Source organism: Populus trichocarpa, chromosome 10, assembly GCF_000002775.5.
Source record: "Populus trichocarpa isolate Nisqually-1 chromosome 10, P.trichocarpa_v4.1, whole genome shotgun sequence".
Lineage (NCBI taxonomy): Eukaryota > Viridiplantae > Streptophyta > Magnoliopsida > Malpighiales > Salicaceae > Populus > Populus trichocarpa.
In genome coordinates, this window is record NC_037294.2 from 7,417,510 (window position 1) to 7,444,227 (window position 26,718).

A 26,718-nucleotide genomic window follows, 5' to 3' on the forward strand; every position below is an offset into this window, starting at 1 on the left:
TATGTTGACCTGAAACTTTTCAAACAGAAAGTCATGCATCCACTTCAGTGGCATAAAATACTACAAAAGTCAAGTGTCACAGAAGTCTTTACAGCGCGTTCAAAATGACCCCAAAAGGCTATTTCATAAATTTTAGATGTAGTTGTAACTTGGAGAAATTAGCTAGCTAGAAAGTGACTGGATTTGGAATAGTGATTCAAAAACTGAACTGTTTTTCCTCTTGTGTGTGTGTGTGTATTAACAATTATTAGCAACCTAATAAAAATTTCCCTGAGCCATGCATGTTCTGCACAATATTTTCATTCCTAGAAAGAAAAAACATTCCACGTATAATGCTACTCTAGCTATATACCTCAGCTGCATCAGAGGACCATGTGCTGTTCTCCTCTTCCAAGCCAATGCTCTCTCCATCACCTTTGTAGTGGACATGGGGGCAATGGGCCCACTGAAAAGAGTTAAACATGACAATTTGAATTAAAATACAATATGTTACTTTAAATCAGTTGAGTTATTTAACGAAATTTACTAGCTCGTTTTCATTTCCCTCGATTTGGTTCTGTGCATGATTGAGTCTCAGAAATCTACCTAGCTAGCTAATTATTGGTTACTCCAGAAAATGAACTTACATTTTTTGCAGCTGTACTGAAGGCTTCTTTGTGAGCCATGTTTGGATTTTCAGTTTTGAGCCTTCTAATCTCTTCTCTGCTAAATATATTTTTGTAAGAACATAGTAATATCAAGGCCAAATCGATCATGTACTAATTAATATAATATCTTAACTAATATTTCTTACTTGATGAAGCAGTTATAAGCAGATGGTGCTCTCTGTCTTTTCTCCGGGGCTGTAGAGATAAATAGTTCAATTGATTAGCTAATAATTAAGTAGAAAAAAATTAACAAGAAATTTACTATAATATGGCTCGATAAATTTGTTAAACTTACGTTTATTAATGACACGATTCACTGGATTAACTTTATCAATATCTTCATCATTGTCAGAAGAGATTGCAATGAATGAACTTTGCGTGTCTAAGCCTTTTTGAGCATTGACTTCGTCTGGACTAAGCAGTTCTTTTCGCTGGAGGGGAAAATAAGTTCAAAGATTTATCCACTGAACATAAAAGAACTTCAATATGCTAATAAATTAAGCTAGCTACTAACAAATTCTCAGGAAAAATAAAAAAGGGGAAGAGAAGAAAAAACTAACAACTGGGATATGTTAATTACTAGAACCTCATGAATTGATAAGTAGTATATATACCTCTTGATCATGGCTGAGAGAAGTTAAGAGATTGAAAGGGAGAAAAGAGATTTTCGTCAAGTTGACAGAGAGGAGGCTGGAGCAGTGCCCACATATCACAGTCACCACCGTGGATGAGCTGCTGCATGGAACACTTACCTACAACATTTGAGAGAGAGAGAAAACACAAGATAATTAAAAGTTGCACGGGATATTAATATTTAGTGAAACTCTATGCAGATGCAGTGCATTACAAGTAAAATGGTGGTACAAAAACCACACTGTACATAGCAAATCTGATCCGGAGGATCAAAGAGATGGTTCAATGTTGACATTTTAGTAGGTGACTAGCTTGCTAGGTGCTTGTGGCTGTCTGTGTCTCCCTGTGCATGAGAGAGAGAGAGAGAGAGAGAGAGAGAGAGAGAGAGAGAGAGCGAGAGAGAGGAGAAGCACAGAGAAGTACGTGGGTCTTCTTATAGATTGGAAGAATTTATAGGCTTTAGACATGTTTTTAACGTATGAGTTGTGCCAATTAATGTAATGAGGTGCATAGTCTCATTATGCGTACTTAATGTACTTCCATAAGGCTGTTGCCACAGATTACAATAAATCAATGTTGTCTGTTGACCTACTTAATTAGGATAATTAGCACTTCTGTCTGATCGTTTACTTTAAAGAATTCCTATCTGATCATACTTTTCTTGATTTCAGATTAGTTTAATGCTACTAAAAACAACCCTTGGAAACTTCAACCTCAATATCTGAGGTTAAGAGAGAGTGGTCCAAATTTCTATGATGGTAAGTAAATGGAACTGACTATGCCTATTTGTTTCATGTGTTGTTTTCTTTGTTATTTACTCCACCTCTGTTGAGCAGCTCTATCATTCATGAGAGAGAGAGTGAGAGTGCATCAAGCTGTTTTACCATAACAGGAAGGAGGGTAGGTCTGTAGAAGAGTGTATGGAGATGGAAAGGAGGCATCTTAGCATTTGGCTTTGCTGAGAGAAGGTAAGAATAATTGACAAGGAGAAGGGTTCCCTCCCATTTTCTGTGCTCTCTTTGTTCATGCTACTTCCCATCCCATAATTTATTTCCTTTCAAGCTGCTCCTTCCTTAATGTCTCACATCTACTTTGCCAGTTTCCTTTCCTTTTATCCCACAATATAACTTGAACTTCCCTTTTGCTGGTGACCTGTGCATGCATGTGCTTGCATGTTAGCTCTAGCAGATGGGGTTTGAGATTTTGGAGCTCGAAGAAATAATTTTGAAAAATGTTACAGATAGAAGAAGAATGCGACAATTGTATTGCCTGCACAAATTCATTGATCGATCGTTCGATAATAAATTTGTGAAATTAAATCTTGAGTCTTCAATTTTTGGCGAATAAATTAAGTCACGATACGTTGAGTTATTGCAGCACAGCTATCACTGGCATTCCTAGCCTGTGCCGAGCATGTCAATATTGCTGTCATTCGGTAATCCAGCCCTTTTATCAGACTACTTGTAAAAAATTATTGAAAAAAAACAGAGGATAAATTAAGCTAATTGACACAAATTCTTAATTAAATTATGAGATAAAAACATCCTCAAGATTTACAAAAATATCACAGCCCATGAGTGAGTTACTATAGGATCTTTTTCTCATACTGAATATGTTCCCTCCATACTTCCACATATAGGCATGTTGCAAGTAAATATATGTTCGACAAAACAACCACTTTTCAGCATAAAGATGATAGGACAATATCGGCAATATCCAGTCATTACGATATTAATATTTTCAACCATATATATATATACACTAATTTTGGTTGAAATTAATATAGAATTAATTAAGCTTCGATCAGATATATTAATTAATTCCAATCTGATTATTAACGTTTTATTTATGTATTAATTACACAAAGTTTACAGGTATCCGTATGCTACATTTCCATCAATAGTAGGTTTAATCAATTGCCTTGTAGGCCAAAATCATTGTGGAAAATACTTGGATATTTTTTAATTATTCGATAATTAAAAAAATATCTTAAAACTATCTTGAGACTATTTTTTTTATGAGTTTTATAGATATCAATATATATCTCAATAATTATCAAAGATTATATCACTACAATAAAGTAATCTTTATCGGCATTAATTATGTTGTTGGATTTCAACAATAGGTTTAATCAAATGATTGTGGTCAGCTCATTTTAATTTTTTCATTAATTATATATTTATAATGATAAATATCATATAAATAAAAATAAGAATAATTTTTCAATATAATAACACGATATTTTATCACTTTATCTTGTAACTTACATTTCTCTTGGATTGTTTTGCTTTGACTTGCTGAAAAGAAAATTGATTTGCTGGACCTAATATCTTATTTTCTTGGGCCTACTTGCCTTGCACACTTATCTTGCCAATAAGCCTCCTCTATCTCGTAACACAATATGTAGTTTATTAACATACATAATTTGTATTTAGAATGCTTTTAAAATAATTTAACATTTTTTTTTGTGTTTTCAGATTGTTTTGATAATTGATGTTAAAAATAATTTTTTTTAAATAATTTTGATGCATTTCCAAGTAAAAAGCACTTTAAAAAACAACCGCTCCACAGCACCAAATGGGCTCTAAATTAAACAAGAAACTACAATGGAAGATCATGGGGCAAAATAGTCTTTATGTGGTTCAATTGATATTATCAGATAGGAAGGGGGTACGTTGGTCTTTTACCTTTTTTCATAGTAAAATAACTTAATTACTCTTGAAATAAAAAAAAATGAAATGAAATATAGGGGTTTTTTAGTCTTTTTTTTTTACCTTTTCAAAACAGTAAAATGACTAAAGTATTCTTGAAAGCAAAATTTGTTAAACTGGCTTTCAAGGGGTTTTTTGTATTTTCATCATGATTTTTTTTTGTTATATCAGGTTCATTGCGAGGTAATTTGATATTTTAATAAATATAAATATTATTAAAAATTCTCAGCTTTAGGAGAGGCATTGGAATCTCCTTAATGGCCCCTCGTTACTTGAGAGGCGCGTGTATGGAATGAACCACATGTTTGGCGTCTATAATTTGTTTTTCTCTCTCCTCCTCAATTCTTGTGTCAAGCCTTCCAATTTATTGAAGCAGCCCTTCAATTTCATTTTCATTTGGATTTGGTCCATATTCTTTTTATATCTATTTGTTTTACTAAAATAACCTATGAAATTTAAATTGTTTTTCGATTTCATCATTCTTTAATTTTTTTTTCATTTATCATATTTGGTTATCATTTTTTTTATTGCTCTTTTTTCTATTACTTTCTTGATTTATTTTGTTTTTCAATTCCATCCCTTATTATACTATTTTCTTTAATTTTTATACCAAATTTGATCTTTATTCTTTTGATTGCTATTTTTTTTTTATCTTTTTCTTGATTTATGTTATTTTTTAATTTTATCCCTTGTTTTTTTTTATTTAATTTTTATGCTAGATTTGATCCTCATTTTCTTTTGATTACTATTTGTTTTGTTTTTTTAATTTTGAATAATTGAGGATTTTTCTTTATGAATTTTGCAGGTTTGCTTTTTGTGGGGTAACCCGATCCATGACCCAAGTCACAGGTTTCGATGATCAACCTCATTTGACTTCGATCTTTTTTATATATTTTTTTAATTATTGACATTATTGGGCCTTTGGATTCAATATTTTTGTCGATTTTCTTTCTATGAAGTTATTCATATCTTATATCTCGAGTCGCAAAATAGTTGAGTTAACTCCAGTTAACTCTGATTTGTTTTAGTGCTTTTTTTAATTGTTTTTTTTTTTCCACATTTATCTTTCATTGTTTAGTTTTATTAGGACTTGAACTCCATTGTTCTATTTTTTTTTTTATGGAATTATTCCAAGCTCACAAGTAGACCGCTAATTTGGCATGCTAATTACAGTTAGGTTTTCTAGTTCTTTTTAAAAACTGATTTTTTCTGAGTTTATCCTTCAACTTTTATTTATTGGTAATTGATTTTTAGATGTTTTTTTCTTTTTAAAAAGTTATCTTGTTTTCATTGAATTTTTGTTTTGATATTAAATAAGATCATCGATATCTTTTAAAAATAGAGGATATTATTTTTTAATATTGAAAAATATTTATTTTTTTATTGGTTATTGTTATCTTTTTTTGTTTTTATTAAAATTAAAAAAATTATAATTATATTATTAAATTTTCCAAACTTATTTAATATATTTGAACTAATGCTTCGGATACCAAATATTTTTACTCTTTAAAAAGTGATATCATCATTTTTATATTAGAAAAGACTTGAGCCGGCAAGCAACTCATTCCATACCACCAGTCTAGTTTAAAGCTAAAAATTTTACGCAGATTCTTAATCTAAGTGTGAGGACGTACCCTTTACCACTTCATTTATACGAGTTAAACAGATTTGATCGCATCTCGAAATATTAATGGTTTTTATGTTTTCACCATAATAATAGTTTTAATTTTTAATCCACTAACATTAAAATAAATACACAATATTTTTATATTTTTATAATGGTACATCAAATTGAAAGCATAAGTTCATTACAGGGAGAACTTAATTACTATACAGTTAATATTATATAAATTCAATAAAATAATTTATGGATTCTATTTTCACATTAACAAAAATAAATGTTTTTTGAACAAAGAGAAATGATTTTTGAATTAAGAGCAAGATAACAAAGATTTTTAATTCAATTTAATTTTACGGCTATTCCAAACAATATAATTAAATTTAATTAATTTTATCTGGAATTGAATTGAATTAAATTCAATCCAGTATAATTTGGTTTGTGAATTCTTTTTGGGTTTCAAGTGAATAAAAGTGATTTTTTTGTTAATTTTTCAGTAATAAAGGACAAGATTGAGAATTTAAAAAATTTATAGGAGTAAAATTAGAAAATCTTAAATCATAGGGGTGCAAATGGAATGTCGATGAAACTACAAATATGAAAATATATTTTACCTACTAATAGCCACCAAACTAAATATAAATTTGAGTGATCTTATGCACGGTTTTAAAACCCAATCTAATTCGGTTGGCTGATCTGGCATTGGATTGAGTTTTGTTAAAAATAAAAGGAGAATTTACCAGTATGACATGGTAAAAATTTGGTTAATTGGTATTTCGGTTTTGATTTATTTTTTATAAAGTAATTATCTTAGTTTTATAATCCAGATTGTAAGTTTGAAATATTATCTAGGTCATGAATTTTACATGTTAATTTTTATTGATAAATGTTGTTTTTGGATGTTTTTTTTCATTGATTTTTTTCAAATTCATTATTTAATATTGAATTTATTGGAAATTGAATTTCATAATTTGTTTTGATTTACTTTCTATAAAGTTATCTCGGTTTTATAACTTGGTTTGTGAGTTTGGTATGTTAACCTGAGTTGACTCGAGTTTTTTTTTTAATTTTTTTTAATGAATTATGCTTTAAATTTGTTTTGATTTCCAAACTTTTTTGTCCATTTTGATTGCACGGGGGTTATCATAATCTCGCGGCTGACATCATAGTTTTGACAAGTTAACCCGAATCGATCTAATAGGTTATCATTTTAATATTTTAAAAACAAAAATCATTTTGAATTTTTCTTTAATCAAATTATATTTTTAATGATTATTTGATTTGAATCATTATACTATATAAAAAAGGAATGAGAGAAGCTCCGGTAGAAATATATTGGAAAGGAAAAAAAACTTGAAAGATGCATCTGTTCTCGTGCAATAGTCAGGAATTCATGACAATATCAAGCTGGAACAACTTATTCTTTTTATTATTTTTAAATCTATTAAATCAATTAGGTGATATTATTAAATCAATCAATACCTTATTTGACTTTTTTCCTGCTGAAAACCTTTAGTAATGTCTGGATTATTTTTTTTCTTAAAATTTTTTAATCACAGTCTTATCTATTTCTCTTTTATTCATTTTATTCTTCTTTAAATAAAAAAAACAATAATTAATTGGAAAAATAAAATGAAAGGCCCAAGTTTTAAACGAATTTTTTAAATATATAAAATCTTGATATAATATTATCTTGGCTCGCTTTCTATCTTCCACTCTGCAGGTCGCAGCAACAGATAACAAAACCCAAGAAAAACCTCTCCATTTCTCTGTAATCTAATCCCTTGAAGAGATAATACATGGCGATTGTGGCTTCATTGCCAACGCCAGGTCTCAACCTCTTCTCTTCGCTTCCACTCGGAAAGGACCCAACTGCTTCCTCTTCTCCTTCTCCTCCTCCTCCACCTCCCATTCCCATCCCCAAATACCCTCCTCCTCTCAAAAAATCCAAAAATTCTGCCAACCCTGCATTCAAAATCCCCCATCTTCGAACCAAGTACTACAAGCCCGTTAAAGATGGTGGTGGGGTCATCGCGTCAGACGGTGACCGCTCTGTCCTTGTTGGCGACTCCGGTGTATCCTATCTTCTCCCAGGGGCTCCATTCGAGTTCCAATTCAGCTACTCAGAGACACCTAAAGTGAAGCCATTGGCCATCCGGGAGCCGGCTTTCTTGCCCTTTGCGCCACCCACAATGCCGCGACCTTGGACTGGCAAACCCCCCTTGAAAACCAGCAAGAAGAAGATTCCGGTTTTCGATTCGTTTAATCCGCCTCCAGCAGGTAAAAAAGGGGTCAAGTATGTGGAAATGCCCGGCCCTTACCCGTTCGGGAAGTTTCCAGAGGAAGGGAAATCCAGGGAGGAGATACTCGGGGAACCTTTGAAGACTTGGGAGATTAAACTGCTTATTAAGCCTCATTTGTCTGATAATAGACAGGTTAATCTCGGTGAGTTTCTTTCTTAAAACATGATATTCATAGCATTTTCTTTCTCTGTATTGCATTTGGATTGATTGATTTGAATTGGTGGGCGGGCCCCCAGGGAGGGATGGATTGACTCATAATATGTTGGAGTTAGTACACTCACATTGGAAGCGAAGGCGGGTTTGTAAAGTTCGTTGTAAGGGTGTTCCCACTGTAGATATGGATAATGTTTGCCGGCATTTGGAGGTACTTGTGTTTTTTAGTGTCAGTGTTGTTATGCTATGTAATATCAGTTTAAGCATATTGCTATGAACTTTGCAAGTCATTAGTGCCTGATACTATGCATATTGTTTTATTCTGATGCTAGGAAAAAACTGGAGGAAAGATCATTCACCGAGTTGGTGGCGTGGTTTATCTTTTTCGTGGCAGAAATTACAACTACCGAACTCGTCCGCAATACCCGGTAATGCTCTGGAAACCAGCTACTCCGGTCTACCCAAAACTTATTCAAGAAGCTCCTGAAGGATTGACAAAAGCTCAAGCAGATGAATTTCGGAAGAAAGGGAAGAATCTTCTGCCGATATGTAAATTAGGTAAATAACCCCTTTCATCTTTCATATTGGAATGTCCTAGCTACTTTGTTGCCCTTGTTATAAATAATTATTTTCTGAATGTGTAAAATGGCAAAATAAATTTATTCTTGTTTGAAAGCAATGGTGCAATGATGGCTATGGCACTCCACTTCCCATACATATATGAATTTCTGCCTTCCTAATGTAGGATTTTTAGAAGTAAAAGTTATTATTATGTTTTTTTTTTTTTTATCAAAAAAAGTTATTATTATGTTACTTTCTCTTAGATTTTGCATTTCTTTTTGTGTTCTGATTTCTCTTCTGAGGCATATGGTTTTCTCAAGATATCCTACATTTGCAGATACCTCATAAACACTTAACCTTTTCTGTTGTGAGGAGTATACTAATATGCATGCACCTTTTATAGACAAAGTTGATGTGTCCATCACCGAAACTCAATACCACCTCCCTTCCTCCTCCTATTTTTTTTTTTCACTCGCAAGTAATTGTCACAAATATCTTACTTTGTTATGCAAATTGCAGCAAAAAATGGAGTGTACATTACATTGGTAAGAGATGTTAGGGCTGCTTTTGAAGGAAGTCCATTGGTGAAGGTTGACTGCAAAGGGATGGAACCTAGTGATTACAAGAAGTTGGGTGCTAAGCTTAAGGTAATCAATGAAAGCAAAAACATTGTTGCATATAAAGTTAGGGACAAGATGTATGCACTGAAAAAAAATAAAAATAATAAATGATAAAAACTGGAAAGAGGACATTTACATGGAAACCTCCTGCAAACAAATCATATGTAAAGGGCAATCTAATATGAATCGTTGGCTGATTAATTTGGCTATGAATTAAAACAGGATCATATTTTCTTTGATATGCCTGTTTTCTTAGCTTTTCATTGGAAGCATCTCTTTCTGCTTCGAAAGAAAAAAGTTGCTGTTTTCAAGTATTAAAATCGTTGTGAACCATTGTGTGATAGCTGTGAAGTTTGTAAGATCATGTGATAGCACTCAATAATTGAACCAAGTTTTGTGAATTACTTTGCAAAATTTCATAACGAGGACCTTTTATTTTCTTTTCTTTTTTTCAGTAGGATTAATATACGGTCTTAACCTCATTGTTAGTCGTAGAGAATAGAACCTGTATGAAAGCTTCAGCCTACCCATGCCACTCAATTTGGCAAAAGCAATGATTGTTCATGGGATAAAGATCTAAGCAAATTTAAAATGAGCAGAGCCCACCGATGGCCTTGAATCAGGGTTGCAAAGCTGACAATCTACTCATTGGTTGGAGTTGCTCATTGCATGAAAGCTTTTCTCCACTATGCTTGTCTGTTGTTGATAAATCTTGTTTTCTTAGCTTTTCAAATCTTGTTGTTCTAATGGAGTTGGCAAACCTCTTAAAGACATGGACATGGTCATATGGATGTTGAAAAATATGTTCAATATTCAACATGTAGTTGAAAAATATGTTGAATATTGAACATCGATTACTCATGTTTGATTTCCTTACTCTACAGCATGTCCTAGTTATTCTGGCCTCTGGATAATGTGGTTGAAGTTTCCTAAACCCTTTTCATCACTTGACAGGATTTGGTCCCTTGTGTGCTGTTGTCTTTTGACGATGAGCAGATACTGATGTGGAGGGGACAAGACTGGAAATCAATGTATCCAGAAGCTCGACCTTCCATTTCATTTCCTGCTGAATTAGATATTGCAAGTGGTTCTGATGATTCAGGTATGTGTTAGAGAGGAGACTGGGAGTAACCACATTGCATTTGCATGACTTTAGAAGACAACTACTGATATTGCCTATTAACTTGAACAAGGATACTAGACTTTGCAACAGTAATTTCTCAGCCTTAAATCAATTTTTTTTTCTTATCCTAGAGTTTTGGAACATGTGATTTACATATTACAAAAAATAAAAAATAAAATCTTGTGGTGGTTTTATTGTGGTGTTTTGAACTGTGTCTTCTCTCACATTTATGTGGATTTGAACAGGGATTTTTTTTTGGTCACCAAACGTTTTTTACTCAATTGCATCCTTGCATGTGCTGTTTATAGTGTTCCATGAGTCAAGAATTTATTCTCTTATCATATACTTGAGAATTTAGGGTTTTTTTTTCCAAATTTCAGAGCTTGATTATTGGCAAAACTTGATTAGATATAGTTTAAATTTGTAGCACAAGGACACAAATAAAAGAAAAGACACCAAACTAACAACAAAAAAAAAAAAAACTAAAGAATTGTGGCATCTCTCACAATTCACCGTGGATTTCAAAAGTGATTTTTTTTTTTTGGTGTTTTGTGAGTTGAGAGTTTCTTCCCTTATTATATTCAATTTAAGGGTTTGTTTATATAGATTTCAGAGCTTGATCATAGGCAAACTTAATTAGATATTATTTGAATTTATAGCATAAAGACATAATTAAAAGAAAAGGAACCAAACTAAAAACCGTAAAACTTGTGTGGCCAATCTCAAATTTGCATAAAAATACGTTTTAGTCCACATTCTACATTGAATTTTTTATGGTTCCTTAGTTTTAGGATTTTAAGTTTTGATCAAAAAATTTATTTTAGTTACATTTCAGTCCATGAGTTTGAGAGAGGAGAGGAAAAGTTATCGAAAAATGGTGGAGGATTGAGAAATTGTTGATTGGCCACATTTCAACATCTAAAAAGCTGTTCTTGGTGTCAATGAATTCTATTTGATAAGAGGAGTTTCATTCAAGTGTTTTTTTATCACTTATCTTGCCAAAAGATAGATTGGGGCTCGAGAATGTTTTTTTATTCAGTTTAGTTTTTTGTTTTTTTGATCGATTAGGCTGATTTGGGTAGGGGTGTTCATGGATATACTTGGGTCAGGTTTGGGTACATAATTCTTTTCAACCAAACATCTGATATTTTACAAATTGTAAACTCAATTCATTCAATTTTATTTTTGGGACCTGAGCGAGTTGAATATACAAGGTTGGCTTAAAGTTTTTGTGGACATTACAAATATCTACGAGTTAGGCTTATATTGCTAATTGTAATGGGTCTGTATTTAGAGGCAGACCTACAACATAGATTGTAGGTGTCATGGTACCTCAATGTTAGGCCTAATTTTCATACTTTGCACCGTCGTAGTTACCTTCCCTTCCTCTCTAGCAAAGAGACATATCATTTTTTTTTATGTTAAAGAAGTTTAATAGGAAACCACTAACAAAAACTTTGGAACCAAAACATTTATAAATAAAATAAAAATAAATGTTGAATTCATAAACTATCAAATATAAAGACAAAAAAAAAAAATGATATATGAGTTGGGTTGAGTTGGCTGGGTTTTAAAAACCCGACCCGTGATATCTATTTATTGGGTTTTTTAATCTGCTATCATCTGTAATATCCACATTATTTGACCTTAACAGGTTGAGTTAAGTTAAATAATCCAAGTATTACAGATTGATCAATTTTTCTAAACACTTTTAGATTTGGGACTAAAAATGGGTCTGTTGAGGTCTGTAAGGTGTTTTCAGGTCACAAATGAGTTGAAAATTGATGTTTTAGATAAAATAAATCGGAACCTAACTTTGAGGTGGTCTGAATCTGTTTAGGTAGACAATGCTTCATCTACCATAGCAGGCGACATTTTGTCTATTTTGTTTTTTTTTTTTGTTTTTTTTGTTTTTGTTTTAATAAGGTGGACAATCATCCGCCCTATAAAAAAAAAAAAAGGCCAAGCATATGGGCTTGACTTGCAGGCCAAGTGCTCGACCTTAGTTTTTTGGCCTTCAATTTGTCCACTTTGTTTTTTTTTTTTATATATAAATAAGGTGGACAATCATCCGCCCTATAAAAGAAAAAAAAGGCCAAGCATATGGGCTTGACTTGCAGGCCAAACGCTTGACCTTATTTTTTTGGTCTCCAATTCATCACCACCATCTTAAATATTTTTGTTTTAAAAAAAGAAATGCGTATAATTTTTATTTATTTTATTACAACTTTTTGATTCACAATTAAATTTTTTCATGATGCTAGAAAACACATTAACAATGCTTGTCCATTCCTTTTTTTGCATTAAAAGTTAACTTTTAATCCTACCTGCAGCAGCGTAGCGGGAATAAGTTGGCTAGTTTAGACTAAAATTGGAAGCCTTAATCAATTTTCATCTCCACCAGTAGTTTTGGAACATGTGATTTGCATATTGACTGAAATTGGAAGCCTTGATTTTGACATGGTTCATGGTCCTATCTCACAGTGCAACTCTCAACTGATTCTGTTGGCTGTGCAATTGTTAGATAGGAGAACAAAATGCTGTAATGGTAGCTTTTCAGATAATTGGTACGTGGAAGTTGGGACTTATCACAGCCATGTCTGAAGATAGTGAATCTCATGAACAGTAATTGAATACTAGGATGATTTCAAGGTGTGCAATATCTAGGAAAATTCTTATGGCCACTAGAACTTGGTTAATTACAGGAAAAGCTCTGTCCAACTTGATCTGGCAGGCAATTGTTATTGAAAAATTCAAAAAGGTCCAAATCAATTGTTGTCAGAAAGCAGTTTCCTAGAAACTGCGTTCCTGAAAGCATCATATTATTGAGGGAGGAGGAGCCCACTGATGCAGTTTCTCTCCTCTTTTTGCAATCTGTTTTGTTCCCCGTTTTTACCCCTCCCCAGTTGCAAATAATGATCAGACGTGCATTTAATTATCGAGCAACCATATAATTGGTTGACTAGCCACAAACTGCTGGTGAACATTGGAATCTGGATTCACATGGTATTTTGTTTCTTCTCCACATTTTAGGAGGTCGTTTTCAACTTTTTTGTATCTTTGAAATGCATCTCAATCCTTTTTCAAGCCACAACAATCGATCGACATTGTTGCTTGATAATCTGGCTAATTGCCGTTGTCTATTTGTTCCCCTGAACTTAATAATAGTAATCCTACATGACTAGGAGCTAATTTCACAATGTTACAGCTCTAATATCTCCTTTTTGTTTATTTCACTGTTATTTTCAGGCAAGTCTGATGATGATTGTGATAACTCTGATGCCAAAATAGTGAGCTCAAGCCCTAAAATGATGCTCCTGTGGAAGCATGCACTTGAGTCAAACAAGGCAATTTTGCTAGATGAGATTGATCTTGGTCCTGATGCTCTTTTGACAAAAGTAGAGGAGTTTGAGGGTATTTCGCAGGCCACGGAACACTCCTACCCTGCATTAGTTATGTCTAGTGAAGATGGTAGCAGCAACTCAATCTCAACATTTGAAGATGATTCTCATAGTGAAAATTTTTCTGAAGATGACATGTATAGTGATGATGAATATTATGACAGCGAATCCTTTGAAGAGCTAGAAACCTCAGCCCCTCCGGGGTCATTATCCATTGATCTGATAGCAGAGAAGCTCGATAAAAAATGAAAATGGAAGAAGTATCTGTCTGGTGTGCTTATCAACCTTTCTTGCTCGCAAGGGCAAGGCAGTGCTATTGCATGGCAAGTGCTGTCCTCCTCCTCAGCTGAATGTCTCTTGTGTGTATTTGTAGCCTTTCCTTTTTGCTCTTAATAAATGTTCCGCTGCCCCCGATGTAAAGAGAGAAAAAAGGAATATTAAATTATTTATGATGAAAAATATTTATTAAACTATAAAAAAAAATGGAGTTTGATGCCAAAAAGGATTCTTATGGCTGTATTGTTTCCACGAGAACAAGAAAAAAGAAAACGTGTCAAACTAGTATCTTCCCTTACCTGCTCGTTCCCGGAGGTCCGGTGGCCGGATCCTTCTAGAATTAGAAGAGTAAATTATACATTAGTCCCTAATCTTAGAAATTATTCAATATATCAAGGATTGTACTCCCATAATAGTGGGATTTATGAATAATTTTCATGATAAATCCTCTTATCATATCTAATAATTTATGTTTCAATAATTCAAGATTTTTCCATGTAAACCAATCTATGTTTTAAGACAATGGTCTAGAAAAGAAAAGGGATTGAGTTGTAGGAGTTTTAAATAAACGAGCTAAGTTATAATTAGCTTCAGATTTTAGGGACTAAAACATAATTTACTAAAATCACAACTTAAATGTGCCGGGTTTCTTTCCTCTAGAATATCTTGTTTATTATTAGAGCGAGAAAAAAATTAAATCAATCAAAATCTTGTCTCTTCCGATCACCGCCTTGCGATTCTCCATACGCTGCCCCACCCCCTGACCATTAAAAAGACAGGAGACTAGTAGCAAAGCAAAAACTACCAACTGATTTTCCTTTACGTTGCTGCTGTTTATGTCATGTCCTTACAGAAAGTGTGCAGATAGAGAATAGGAGGAGGATAAGGAGGAGAAATAAGCAAATTAAGAATCTTCTTGATTCTATCCCTCAGCTGTAAGTTTCAAAGACGCTTGTCTCTTCTGATCTAATAAAACTAAATTGCATATAAAGCAAAGAATCTCTCTTTGTTTTGTTTTTTTTTTCATATATTGTAGTAGCATCCTTCATTCCTTGCTTGCTTGGAGTTTTTATTTTATTTTATTCCTTGCTTGGAGTCTTTATTTTCATCTACATTTGAAATCCCCACAAAAATATTTTAGCAAATTTATCTCCCTTCATTTGATTCTTGTAGTCCCTTTTTTATTTTACGTCGATGGTTTTCTTGCAATGGATGGGTTTAGATTTTTTTTTTTTTGTGATTTACCTGTTTAGCAAAATGTGAAATCTTATCGTAATATCTTGGAAGTTGAAACTTACAGCTTCATCTAATTTGCTTTGATTTTCAAAACTGAATCTAGTCGTAAAATATGATGATCAGTGGAGCAAGTTTGAGTAATTTGTTGAGTTTCTTATCAGGATCCTCAAAGCATACGCATACTTGGCAGCCAATCATGACTGCTGATACAACCTTACCGGGTTACTGGTTGAACTGGAGATTCTTCCTATGCGCTCTCTTTATTTTAATATCTATGGTTTTAGCAGCAATTCTAATATGGAAAAATGAAGGGTCTAAGGAATCGGAGAGGAGAGAAAATCAGCAAGAAAGACCAGGGTTTCTGTACAAAGATGAAGCTTGGAATACTTGTGTGAAAACAATCCATCCGGCTTGGCTGCTTGCGTTTAGGATTATCGCCTTTTTTGTTCTTTTATCATTGATCACAGCAAATGTGGTAACTGATGGAGGGGGCATTTTTTACTTTTATACTCAGTAAGTCACTGACCTTTATAGCATTCATCATAATTTTACTCAAAGATATTTCAATACAAGTTGAATAGGGGAACCATTTTGAAGATTTCTCTAAAATGCGGGTATGATGGTTATCTGTACAGAACGTTGTTTAAGTGTTCTGTAAATTGTATGGAGCACAGGTTGAACATATGGATTTCCAATTATCTGCTAGAGCATACTCTATTGGTCATCCAACTCTTTGAGTCTTTTCCTTTAGGTGGGGTTGAAAGCCTCCCTAGATGTACAAACAGTTGTGGCAACAATGGTGTTGCTGTTTATCCTTATAAGCAACTAAGAAAAAGAAAAGAAGTTATCATTGTTTCTCATTGCATATCTGATTTTTTTCCTTCCTCTTCTTCCTTTCACTGTGCAGGTGGACATTTTCTTTGGTGACAATCTATTTTGCGGTATTTCTCTTGTAGATCTGTTTATACATTTTGATGATGTCCAAGGAATAGTTTCTTTTCAGTTAACCCTGAAGAAACATACGAGTGTCAGTATAACTGTATAAGAGCCATTTATATATCAATGTTTCCCAAAATTCATTAGGTTTTGGATAAAGGGTGGCTACTCGAAGATTAATTTGATCGATCTCAGTTTGCATTAGTTACTGATGCTCTGAAATTCAATTTGCAGATGGGATCTTCGGTTTCCATTTATGGGTGCTGCTACTATCGCCGTGTATTGGGTGGTGATCGGGTGAATCATGAGACTTTAGATGCAGAACGAGGCACTTACATAGCTCCAACACCTGGAGAAGAAATTGTGAATATATCCAACTCAGACAAAAGTTTAGATACCAGCCAAGAACCTCGCACTCGCCAAATTGCAAGTTCGTGGGGCTATGTTTTTCAAATTGCTTTTCAGGTAAGTTCTTGTTTAACAATCAGCTTCCTTAGTTTCAATTGAACAATGAACATTTGATTTTCTATTTTTTGGCTCTCGTGTTTCTTTTATTCTTTCCATGAGGAGGTAATTTGCCTTGATTCTCTTTATATGTTTCTGTTGAAATTCTCAACTTGAAAATGAGGAATATATATGTAGATAGATAGATAGATAGATAGATAAGTATATAGATATGTATGTATGTACGGAGAGGGATAGTAGTAGTATTGTATGATGATCTTTATGAGTTGTTTATCAAGATCTAAAGCATCACCAAAAGGGTCAGGTTCTGACACTTGTTCAACAGAACCATGGAAAGATAGAAAGTGTATGGCTTGAGGGATTTTGAGTTTGTTGGGCAAAGACCATGTTGTTGAAAATTCACAAAGATAGCTTTCAGACCATTTATATTTCTTGGTCTGGAATGCTCTGGTAATTAAGTGACAGCACTTGCGCAGTCATTTTGTGAAAGAATGGTGAGTAATTTCTCACAAAAATAGATAGAAGGTAAATAATAAATGTTGTTTTATTGACATGTTTGACGCACATGCAGAAGAGGCATACTGGCCACCATTGAACTTGATCCATCTCTTCAAGTGGAGAGATCCAATTATTGATGGTGGATATTAGGAAAGGAAATTTGGTAGGAATGCTGTGGTTGGTGCTGTACTTCCATACCTACTACCAGCCAATAGACAACTTTTTTCAACCATGAGTAATCTTAATCTGTAAGGTGTTGGCTCAATCCATACTAGAAGTTTCATAGCTAATTATATTTTCTCCAAGGCAAAGAGAAGTTAGAATAGGATTACTTTGCTTCCGGTTGATTATTTTTTAGAATTGCTAGGCTTAGTTTAGACTTATAAGAACCAGGAACTCATGCCTGTAAACAGTAAAAGTTATACTAAGATTCATTGGTGGATATATAACACAAGTACTTGGTATTTGGTGAACCCATAAGTCTCTCTGATTTGAATTATGCAAAGATATATACCCTTGATGGTGCGTGCTGATGATTAAGTGCCTATGATCTGTTAACCCTGCTCACAGGTCAGAAATCCACCGGTTTGGATTAAGTTGTGCACATCATCATACCCTTTTTGTCTTTATTCTGGATGTTTATTATGTTTACTCTTATCTTTATTCTGGATGGTTATTATGTTTGCTCTAATGCAACTTTAGTGCTCCATTATTTTCCCATTTTCTTTTGACTAATTTTTTAATTTTCTGCCTCCTTCTGTAAGTGTCTTAAATAGATTTTAAACGGTGTTGCCTCTTGTATGAAAGGTAAGCTGATGAAATGCCTTGCTTATTCTTTTCTTTTCTATCTATGAACAGATGTGTGCAGGTGCTGTTGTGCTCACTGATTGTGTGTTCTGGTTCATTATTTATCCATTTCTATCAGCCAAAGATTTCAGTCTTGATTTTGTAAGTATCCATACCACTCCACTTGGTTTTTTGCTTCTGTTAGAGTTGTACATATGGTGGCAGGGTGGGAGGTTTGGGCGAAGAAGGGGAGGGAGCAAGTATGGGTGATATGAAAAATAACCTAAGATGGCAAGTTAATTTTCTTCATTGGCTGAAAATTAATCTGCTTTTCATTTCTTTGTTGGAAAACTTACTACAACACCACCTGACTTTTGCTTTTGTGCTTGTATATGCATAGAAGAACGGGGCCAATAGAAGTGAACCTTTCTAAATGCACATGATTTACTTTGCTTATGAATTCAAAGAATTTATGGTTGTTTTTTTTTTTTTTTCAATGTCTGATAGTTTTCTGACCTTCCCTTGATTTTTGTCTCTGAACAATGGGAAAAGAAGTGTTCTGGCATAACAACAATTTTCTTTGATACATAATAAAAAATTCTTTAATTGTTTAGTTTTTTCTAAACGACGAAGTTGTTTTTAGTTTTCTACATGTTCAAGAAATTAACATAACATGAGCCCTGTGTTGCAGTTTTTATAAAATTTGAAGTCTCGATTATAGATTAAGCTAGTCAAGTGCGCTCCATAATCAAAGCATGTGTTGAGGAAATATATGCTGCAATTCATTGCAACTGTATTGTAAAACAAGTATATTTTCCTTTCATTTGAAAAGTGTCTACTTTTGTAACTGCAGCTGAATGTTTGCATGCACTCAGTCAATGCTTTTTTTCTCCTCGGTGACACAGTCTTGAATTGCATGGTAACCCTGTCCTTTGTTTTGTAACATTGGTGGTTTTTATATTCTAATTCCTTAATGGTCAATTACAAATTCACATTATCCTTTTCTTCCAGCGGTTCCCCATGTTTCGGATCGCATATTTTGTTTTATGGACATCCATATTTGTCGTTTCTCAGTGGATCATCCATGCTTGTGTTTCAATGTGGTAAGGCCTTGTGTCATTTTGCCTTTTTTAGTTATTTACATATGATCCTTTTTGTTTTTCTGCATGATGACTATACCTTTCTTACAGGTGGCCGTACCCCTTTCTTGATTTGTCATCGCCATATGCCCCCGTATGGTATGTAATAATGTACTCATCATTTTTGTTATTACCATGTGGCAAAGCTTATACGTCCAACATCTAACCTGATACAAGCTAGTTTAAGATGCTGTTTCTCCAAAGAATTTACCCATGATGCCTTGACAAACTAAGAGATTTTGTTTGGGGATGTGATTTCTTGGACTTCAAACTTCTTAACTAGCAACTGGAAGCGACAATTTTGGTATTTGAGAAAAAAAGAATAAACATCCTTTTTTACTTTTAAGTCATATGAACCTTCAGGTTCATTGGCTCTAGTTGACTTTATTTCAAGTAGGCGAGCTATTGTGATTGTTGGCAAATGGGCAATCATGGTATTTTACTCTGCAGAACTGTTTTAGGTTTACTTAGATAACTACAGGGTTCCGGAAGGTTAGCACAGCAGCACTCTCATTTCTGCAGGTCCAGAGCTGACTGTTGCGACTAACAATTAAAGATTTGCTTGGTTCTGCCAGCGTATAACATTGATGCTGATGAACTTACCCATCCATGCTGCTGCTATTTACTTGTACAGGTACATGGCCGTGGGGTTGATGCATGTTCCATGCTACGGCATCTTTGCTTTGATAATTAAGCTGAAGCACATTTGGCTGTCAAGATCATTTCCAGATTCCTATCAAGGTTTGAAGTGAGAATTAGGACGGTACATAATGCCCACGACGTTATCATTGCTGCTATTAGCACACAATGGGTTTTTTTGGAGTAATCAATCAGGCTCCTCGCATGGTACATAGTATAATTGTTGTTTTTGAACGAGAAGCTGTGGATTTGACATCATAGCATCCAGCATCAGTGCGGGGTTTTTTTTTATTTTTTTGCTCAAAATAGTAAGATTTTTGAGAGAAAAAAATGTAAAAATTGTCAAGCACCTACCATTTTTTTGCATCTCTTGAAAGAGATGTACTAAACAAAACGTGCTTGGATGAATTCATCAAGGAAACGATATGGCACTACGCCACTAATTTACTGCAGCCATGTAGATATCTTTTCCTTTCCGAATTCATCATAATCCTATCATTTTTTGTTTTGTTTTTCTTTTATGGTGCAGCATGTTATGACATTTTTTAGGGATTTTTGCACTCAGTAAACCTACTTTAATGCCTTTGTAATCAACTACCCCGTTTTGAGTTCTTCAATACCCTTTTTTTCTCCCCTTAGGCGGGTTCGCATAGCACCTTGTTCCTCTTTCATGTGCCCCAAATCACCTATGAATTTGGTGCCCTTCCCTCACGCTTACGTGATTTTCATTACAATCTCATATGCATCTTGTTTGATGATTTCGATTACCCTCTCATGGTGTTTTTGTGTTAATGCTATCTTGTTTGAGCACAGGATCGTGTATATGTTGATTTTTAAAAAATAAAACAAATTGAAACTATATTATTTTAATTGACTTGAGTCAGATGTGACTTGAGAATGGTTTGTTTGAATGTTTTTCCTATTGTGCTATGAGTCTCCCTTCTCATTTACATCCACAAACAAGAACGTAAGTCGTCAGGAAAATATTATGGCATAAGATACAAAACACGAAACAATATTTTTATATTTTTATTTTTAAAAAAAATCATCAAAGCTTGTTTTTAGGAATCATAGCACTATCAAATTGATTAGTGATAAATTGGAGGTGATATCATTTTTTTCATGGGATCCATTGAACATTACTAAATTGATTAGTGACAAAATGGTTTGTACATTTTTTCTAACATAATGAAATGACTTAATTGCTCTTAAAAACAAAATAGATTAAAACTGACGTTCAAGGGCTTCTTTGTAATTTTATTATGGCTTTTTAGTTATAAGAAAAGTGAATAGGGTAAATTAGTATTTTAGAAAATATATAAATAATTTAAAAAACAAAAGTGGCTAGTGTTTGTGCTCTTTGGACAATACGTATGGCGCCTCCCGTTGCTCAAAAGCCACCTTCTACGACGTTGTTGGAAGCGTCACGTCGTTCTCTTCATGATTATTTTTTTGTTTTTCTTTCCGTGGGGTTATCTCGATCTCATTTCTCATGTTGTAAGTTTGTCGAGTGAACCTGGTTTGACTAGAGTTTATTTTACATATTTTTAATTGATTTTTTTTTCAGTTTTGTCTTTCATCATTTAATTTGCTTGAGGTTGACCTCCATTGTTTTATTTCATTTCTTCTGTATATAGTTATTTCGGTCTCATAACTAGGCCACAAATTTGGCATGTTAATTTGAGTCAAGTTTGTTTTTATTCTTTTTTAAATTGATTTTTTTTCAATTCATCCTTAAACGTTTGATTTACTAATAATTAAGTTTTGAATGTTTCTTATTTTTCTCTTTATGAGATTATTCTATTCTCATTCAATTTTTACTTTGTTATCACATAAAATTGTTGAGACCTTTTCAGAATATTTAAATGGTATCTTTTTATAATATTGGTAAATGTTCATTATTTTTTATTGGCCATTGACCTTTATAGATTTTTTTTATTATCATTTATTTTTCTAATTATTTTATTAAATTAACTAAAATTATTGAATTCATTTAAATAAATGATCGACTCATGAATTTTTCTTGCTTTTTTTTTAATATTAGCATCATTTTAATGCGGCGCACACCATTTTCTTACGTCATATCGACACTACCTACCTTACAAAAATTACACACAAATACCCTTCCTTTTGAACTTAGAAAAGCCTCGTTGGTATATTGCCAAGAAACTAAGGCTCCGTTTGTTTGTTGGAAAGTAGTTTCTTTTTGGAAAGTTAATTCTGGAAAAGTGAATTCCAGGAAAATGAATTATTTTTCGATGTTTGGTAGTGTAATGGAAAATAAGTTGGAAAACACTTTCCAGTATTTGGTTATGTCATGGAAAATGAGCTGGAAAATAACTTATTAATATTTTATTTTTTTCAAGTTTATTAAAATAATAAGGAACAAATCTTACAAATTAAAAAGTTGAATGGGAATGAAATTGGAAAAAAAATATATAATTTCATAAATTATCTCAAATAAAATAAATATTAATCAAAATAATAAAGATCAAATCTAAAAAATAAAAAAATTGAAAGATGAAGAAATTAAAATAATAATAATTAACATTTCATAAATTATTTCAAATAAAATAAGTAACAATAAAAAGAATGAGGACTAAATTTGATAGATAAAAAATTTTAATTAAAAAATGATAAGGGAAAAGCAAATAACAATTATAAAAATAAGGACCAAAATTAATATAAAAAATAAATTCTAAGGGATGAAATTGAAAAACAAATATTCAAAACAATATATATATATATATATAGCAATCAAAAGTTTGAGGATCAAATTTGATATAATCAGCAAATAATATGACATTTCTAAATTTTTCACAACTTCCGGAAAGTGTTTTCCGCCCAAAATAAAAGGAAAACATTTTCTTGGAAACCAAGCCAAATTTTTCTTTGATTGAAAAGTGTTTTCTGTTGATCAATTTTTTTAATAACAAACAAACACGTGAAAGTTTAAAAAATAATTTTTCAGAAACTAGTTTTCGAAAACAAACACAGCCTCGAAGTTTTTAATTCTCAGCTCAGTAGCCTCTCAAAACATCCGATGCTTATGCACCGTATGACATGGCTTATTATTTTTATTTTAAATCTCAAAATTAATATTTTTGTGTAATTAATTACTCTTTCTAATATTAATTTAAGTTAAATTAACAATAATGTTCTTTATATATATAGAAAATTATTTCTTCGGTACAAAAATGGGTGTTCATGTATTCTCTTGCATCCTCACATGCTCTCAGTGTCATTAAAAGTTGTAGACACACCTAACTGCCGCTTAAGCTTTAAAGTTATTAAAGCCTAAGCCTATACAAATACACCTAATTACTCTTTTAATGACGTTGTGGTTGAGTCGTCAACATGCGCCACCCTAGATGAGAGCCTTTGCCAAGAAGATTCCAATGACATCGATAGAACTTAGAAGGTTGTCATTGGAGCTACGAGGAAACTACACGCATGTAGACATTTCTTTTTATTTGTTCTTTGATTTCTTAATAACTCTTCAATTTAATTTAAGATTTAATATATCAAAGCCCAAATAAGATCCAACCGCGGAAAAAAAAAAAAAAAATAAGATCCAACCGCGGAAAAAATAATAAAAAAAAAAATGAAAGAGATAGATAACCAAATCAAGTTAGTTCATTGTGGTTGTGTTATAATAGGGAGAAAAATAAAGGTGAGAAAAAAATATTAGTTAGAGAGATAAAAGTTTTCAACTGGAGGGTTTAATTGAATTGAAAAATAGCTTTAATAAAATAAAAAAAATCAAAAGAATAAGGATCAAACTTAAAATAACAAAAATTTTGATTGAAGGATGAAATTGAAAAAAAAAAAACTTCAACAAAAGTGCCAAGGAAAAAATTACAAATTCAAAAAATGAGGACCCAAATGAAAAACAAAACATATGAAAAATTGCAATTGAAGGACTAAATTGAAAATAATAAAAACTTCTATAAATAAAAAAGGAACAAAATAAGAAAATTAATAGAACGAGGACTGAAATTGAGAAGTAAAAAACAAATAGGACAATAATATACATTACCTGTTAGGAGAGAGAAAAGAAGAAAAAAAATCAAATGACCACGGGTGACAATTCAACCACTGTAAGTTGTCACACGTCACTCTATATGAAAGAGAACATGGTGACGCATCTAGGAAGACAGCGAAAGGCCAGTTAAGTCCATCAGGTGGCGTCAAGCGCATTGCCTTAATGGCGCAGACGTCATCCACGCGCTAGGATGTGCCGAGCACGCTCTAGCAACTTCAAGCATTAAAAAATTCAAAAAAATGTGAAAATACCAAAATATTTCCCACGAACCCGGCAATTACACAAAATACTCATATGAAAGTATAAAAATACCCTCAAATTCTAAGCTTATATTTTATCTCTTCCAAGGTTAAAGATGTAATTGCCAGGGTCGTGGGGGATATGTAATTGTGCATTAAAATTTTAAAACCCCAAAGCCCCCTTATCCAACAGAACAATATTTTTTTGACTCTAGAGGCAAATACATATTTCTACTATGAAGAAGTTTATGTAAAGTCAAGAAAGCCATTGCTCAACGGTTTTATATTTTGTTGACTTTGGAGGCAAAAGAGTAATTTTACTGTGCAAAAAAAAAAAACATCAACACCCCCACCTAAGAGGCATAATGTTTTTGGATCAAAGGGTACAAAGGTAATTTTCTTAATATTTTTAGATCAAATGACACAAAGATAATTTAATTGTAGCTTAAGACACATTTAACTGTGAATTGGGTTACAATAAAACACTTGAATTGGCACGTGAATTGGGCTATAGGGCTATAGTAATTTTAGATGACGGGTAATTTGTTGGCTAACAAATAAAAAAAACTATTTTATATGCATAAAGAATGGAACTACAATGTCGCAAAAAACTAATAATAGGAGAAGGAATTGATGATATTCTCATCTAAGCTAAAAGAAAATGCATGAACTTTGCCTAAAGTATTAAAAGCTCTTTGATCTTAGAGTTTTGCACCTAACAACATAGCCCATGCTCAGACAAAAAAGGAAGGATAGTTGCATTGCATTTAGGGACAAGGCCATGGAATCCTCAAACTACAAGCAACGTTGTTCTTGAAACTAGTCTAACTTTGAATACTGACTTGTTGTATTGGTGACTGTTTAGAAATATGATGTATATCGTATTTTTAAAAAATTTAATTTTTTATTAAAATTTAATTTGTTTTATATGTTTTGATGTGCTAATTTTAAAAATAATTTTTAAAAAATAAAAAATATAATATTTTAATATATTTTAATATAAAAATATTTTAAAAACCAAACACACACACACACAACTGGACTCCCAGTCACGCAGAATTTGATATGATCTATGTAATTGAATTGATGAATTTTATTGACTTGTCAAGGAGCATATAGGCCGAAAGCTATCCTTTTGTTCTCATTACTTGGAAATGTAAAAAGGTTCTTTTCAGCCCACGTGTTCCATTAAAAGGTAGTTGAAGGCATAGTTATTAAACCCGGTCCGGGGATTGACCCGGCCAAGGGGCCGGGTCCCGAGTTTTAGGGGTCAACCCGAGTCAACTCGGGTCAATCCGGAAAAATTAAAAAAAAATAAAGTTTTAATATTTCATATGAAAAAATCTATGTAAATATAGATTATACATATTATGAAGTTTAAAAGAATATTTTAAAAAGTTTTTTATCCCACGTTAAAAATATATTATGTTAAGTTTTTAAGTTAAAGTATTTAAACTAAAAAAGTTTTTTATCCCACATTGAAAAAACATAATTTTTTCCTTGGAAACATAGAGTATATATACTAATGGGTTTCGAATCCCACATAGAAAAAACATAACTTTTTTCATGGGAACATGGAGTATATATATGAAAGAGCTTCAAATCCCACATTGAAAAGATACTATGTTATCCTTTTAAGTTGAAGTATTTAAACCAAAAGGTTTTTTATCCCACATTGAAAAAACATGGTTTTTTTCATGGGAACATAATGTATATATATGAAAGGGCTTCAAACCCCACATTGAAAAGATACTATGTTATCCTTTTAAGTTGAAGTATTTAAACCAAAATGTTTTTTATCCCACATTGAAAAAACATGGTTTTTTTCATGGGAACATAATGTATATATATATGAAAGGGTTTCAAACCCCACATTGAAAAAATACTATGTTATCCTTTTAAGTTGAAGTATTTAAACCAAAAGGTTTTTTATCCCACATTGAAAAAACATAACTTTTTTCTTGGGAACATAGAGTATATATACTAATGTGTTTCAAATCCCACATTTGGAAAAAAAAAAAAACCGGGTCTCGTCCGGGTTCGCCTGGGTCCCGGGTCAACCCACCGGGTCGCCCGGGTTTGGCCGGGCTGTTGCCACAGCCGGTCTTTTGTTAAACCCGGACCGGTCCAGCCACCGGGTCAACCGGGTCCCGGGTCGACCCGCCGCGCCGGGCCGGGTTTAATAACAGTGGTTGAAGGTCCTGCTTCAATATCTTAAATAAACTAAAATTTTTATTTTAATTTATGAATTATTTTTATGTATTGATATTAAAAATAATTTTAAAAAATAAAAATTATTATTTTAATATATTTTTAAATAAAATATATTTTTAAAAATAATCCTACCACACTCCTCACTATCATAATCATGAACTGAAAATTCTCAAAATTTGGATGGAAGCAAGCCTCTGTGATATCACCGTCCACATCTGTGAGAATTTAATAAACGACCCCATGTTTTTTTTTTTTTTTTTAATGGGTAGTTGAAACTGTGGTCTAAGATGGCTGGTGCCGTATCTGCTCATTCGTTTATTCAGTTTGGTTGCTTGAAATAGTTTTTTTAAAAAGAGAATTATGAAAACAATCTATATATAAAAAAATTAATTTGAAATAAATAAAATAATAATAATTTATTTTAAATTTCTTCAAAAATATTTTTAAAACTGGAGCTCTCTCATTCAACCGGGAG

At 32.6% G+C, this 26,718-nt stretch overlaps 3 protein-coding genes across 4 annotated transcripts; 2 read left to right on the plus strand and 1 right to left on the minus strand.

The window, feature by feature from the left end:
• Nucleotides 1-327: 327 nt before the first annotated feature.
• LOC7460777 (axial regulator YABBY 4) lies at nucleotides 328-1,666 on the minus strand. Its single transcript, XM_024610666.2, has 6 exons — nucleotides 1,495-1,666; nucleotides 1,262-1,399; nucleotides 943-1,078; nucleotides 794-842; nucleotides 627-702; nucleotides 328-445 (listed from the first exon to the last, which is right to left on the minus strand). Exons 1-6 carry the CDS (start codon nucleotides 1,573-1,575, stop codon nucleotides 341-343), a joined length of 585 nt encoding a protein of 194 aa, XP_024466434.2. The 5' UTR covers nucleotides 1,576-1,666; the 3' UTR covers nucleotides 328-340.
• A 5,638-nt stretch (nucleotides 1,667-7,304) lies between these two features.
• LOC7460776 (CRS2-associated factor 2, chloroplastic) lies at nucleotides 7,305-14,272 on the plus strand. Its single transcript, XM_024610375.2, has 6 exons — nucleotides 7,305-8,054; nucleotides 8,149-8,276; nucleotides 8,398-8,623; nucleotides 9,146-9,273; nucleotides 10,201-10,348; nucleotides 13,619-14,272. Exons 1-6 carry the CDS (start codon nucleotides 7,409-7,411, stop codon nucleotides 14,017-14,019), a joined length of 1,677 nt encoding a protein of 558 aa, XP_024466143.2. The 5' UTR covers nucleotides 7,305-7,408; the 3' UTR covers nucleotides 14,020-14,272.
• A 431-nt stretch (nucleotides 14,273-14,703) lies between these two features.
• Nucleotides 14,704-20,197, plus strand: LOC7460775 (uncharacterized). Of its 2 annotated transcripts, none has more exons than XM_052456715.1 (9): nucleotides 14,704-14,981; nucleotides 15,433-15,795; nucleotides 16,190-16,223; nucleotides 16,453-16,683; nucleotides 18,040-18,129; nucleotides 18,821-18,886; nucleotides 18,979-19,070; nucleotides 19,158-19,205; nucleotides 19,741-20,197. In XM_052456715.1, exons 2-9 carry the CDS (start codon nucleotides 15,479-15,481, stop codon nucleotides 19,856-19,858), a joined length of 996 nt encoding a protein of 331 aa, XP_052312675.1. In that variant the 5' UTR covers nucleotides 14,704-14,981; nucleotides 15,433-15,478; the 3' UTR covers nucleotides 19,859-20,197. The 2 variants fall into 2 exon arrangements, with proteins under 2 accessions (XP_052312675.1, XP_052312674.1); XM_052456714.1 differs by having other exon boundaries at nucleotides 14,705-14,981; nucleotides 15,444-15,795.
• The last annotated feature ends 6,521 nt before the right edge of the window (nucleotides 20,198-26,718 follow it).

Coding starts and splice junctions, on each gene's coding strand:
- LOC7460775 (XM_052456715.1), top strand. CDS start 15,479: ATGACTGCTGATACAACCTTACCGGGTTACTGGTTGAACTGGAGATTC. Junction 15,796..16,189: donor ATTTTTTACTTTTATACTCA/GTAAGTCACTGA, acceptor TTCACTGTGCAG/GTGGACATTTTCTTTGGTGA. Junction 19,206..19,740: donor TCGCCATATGCCCCCGTATG/GTATGTAATAAT, acceptor TTACTTGTACAG/GTACATGGCCGTGGGGTTGA.
- LOC7460776 (XM_024610375.2), top strand. CDS start 7,409: ATGGCGATTGTGGCTTCATTGCCAACGCCAGGTCTCAACCTCTTCTCT. Junction 9,274..10,200: donor AGTTGGGTGCTAAGCTTAAG/GTAATCAATGAA, acceptor ATCACTTGACAG/GATTTGGTCCCTTGTGTGCT. Junction 10,349..13,618: donor AAGTGGTTCTGATGATTCAG/GTATGTGTTAGA, acceptor TGTTATTTTCAG/GCAAGTCTGATGATGATTGT.
- LOC7460777 (XM_024610666.2), bottom strand. CDS start 1,575: ATGTCAACATTGAACCATCTCTTTGATCCTCCGGATCAGATTTGCTAT. Junction 703..793: donor GCTTATAACTGCTTCATCAA/GTAAGAAATATT, acceptor TATATTTAGCAG/AGAAGAGATTAGAAGGCTCA. Junction 446..626: donor TCAGTACAGCTGCAAAAAAT/GTAAGTTCATTT, acceptor AACTCTTTTCAG/TGGGCCCATTGCCCCCATGT.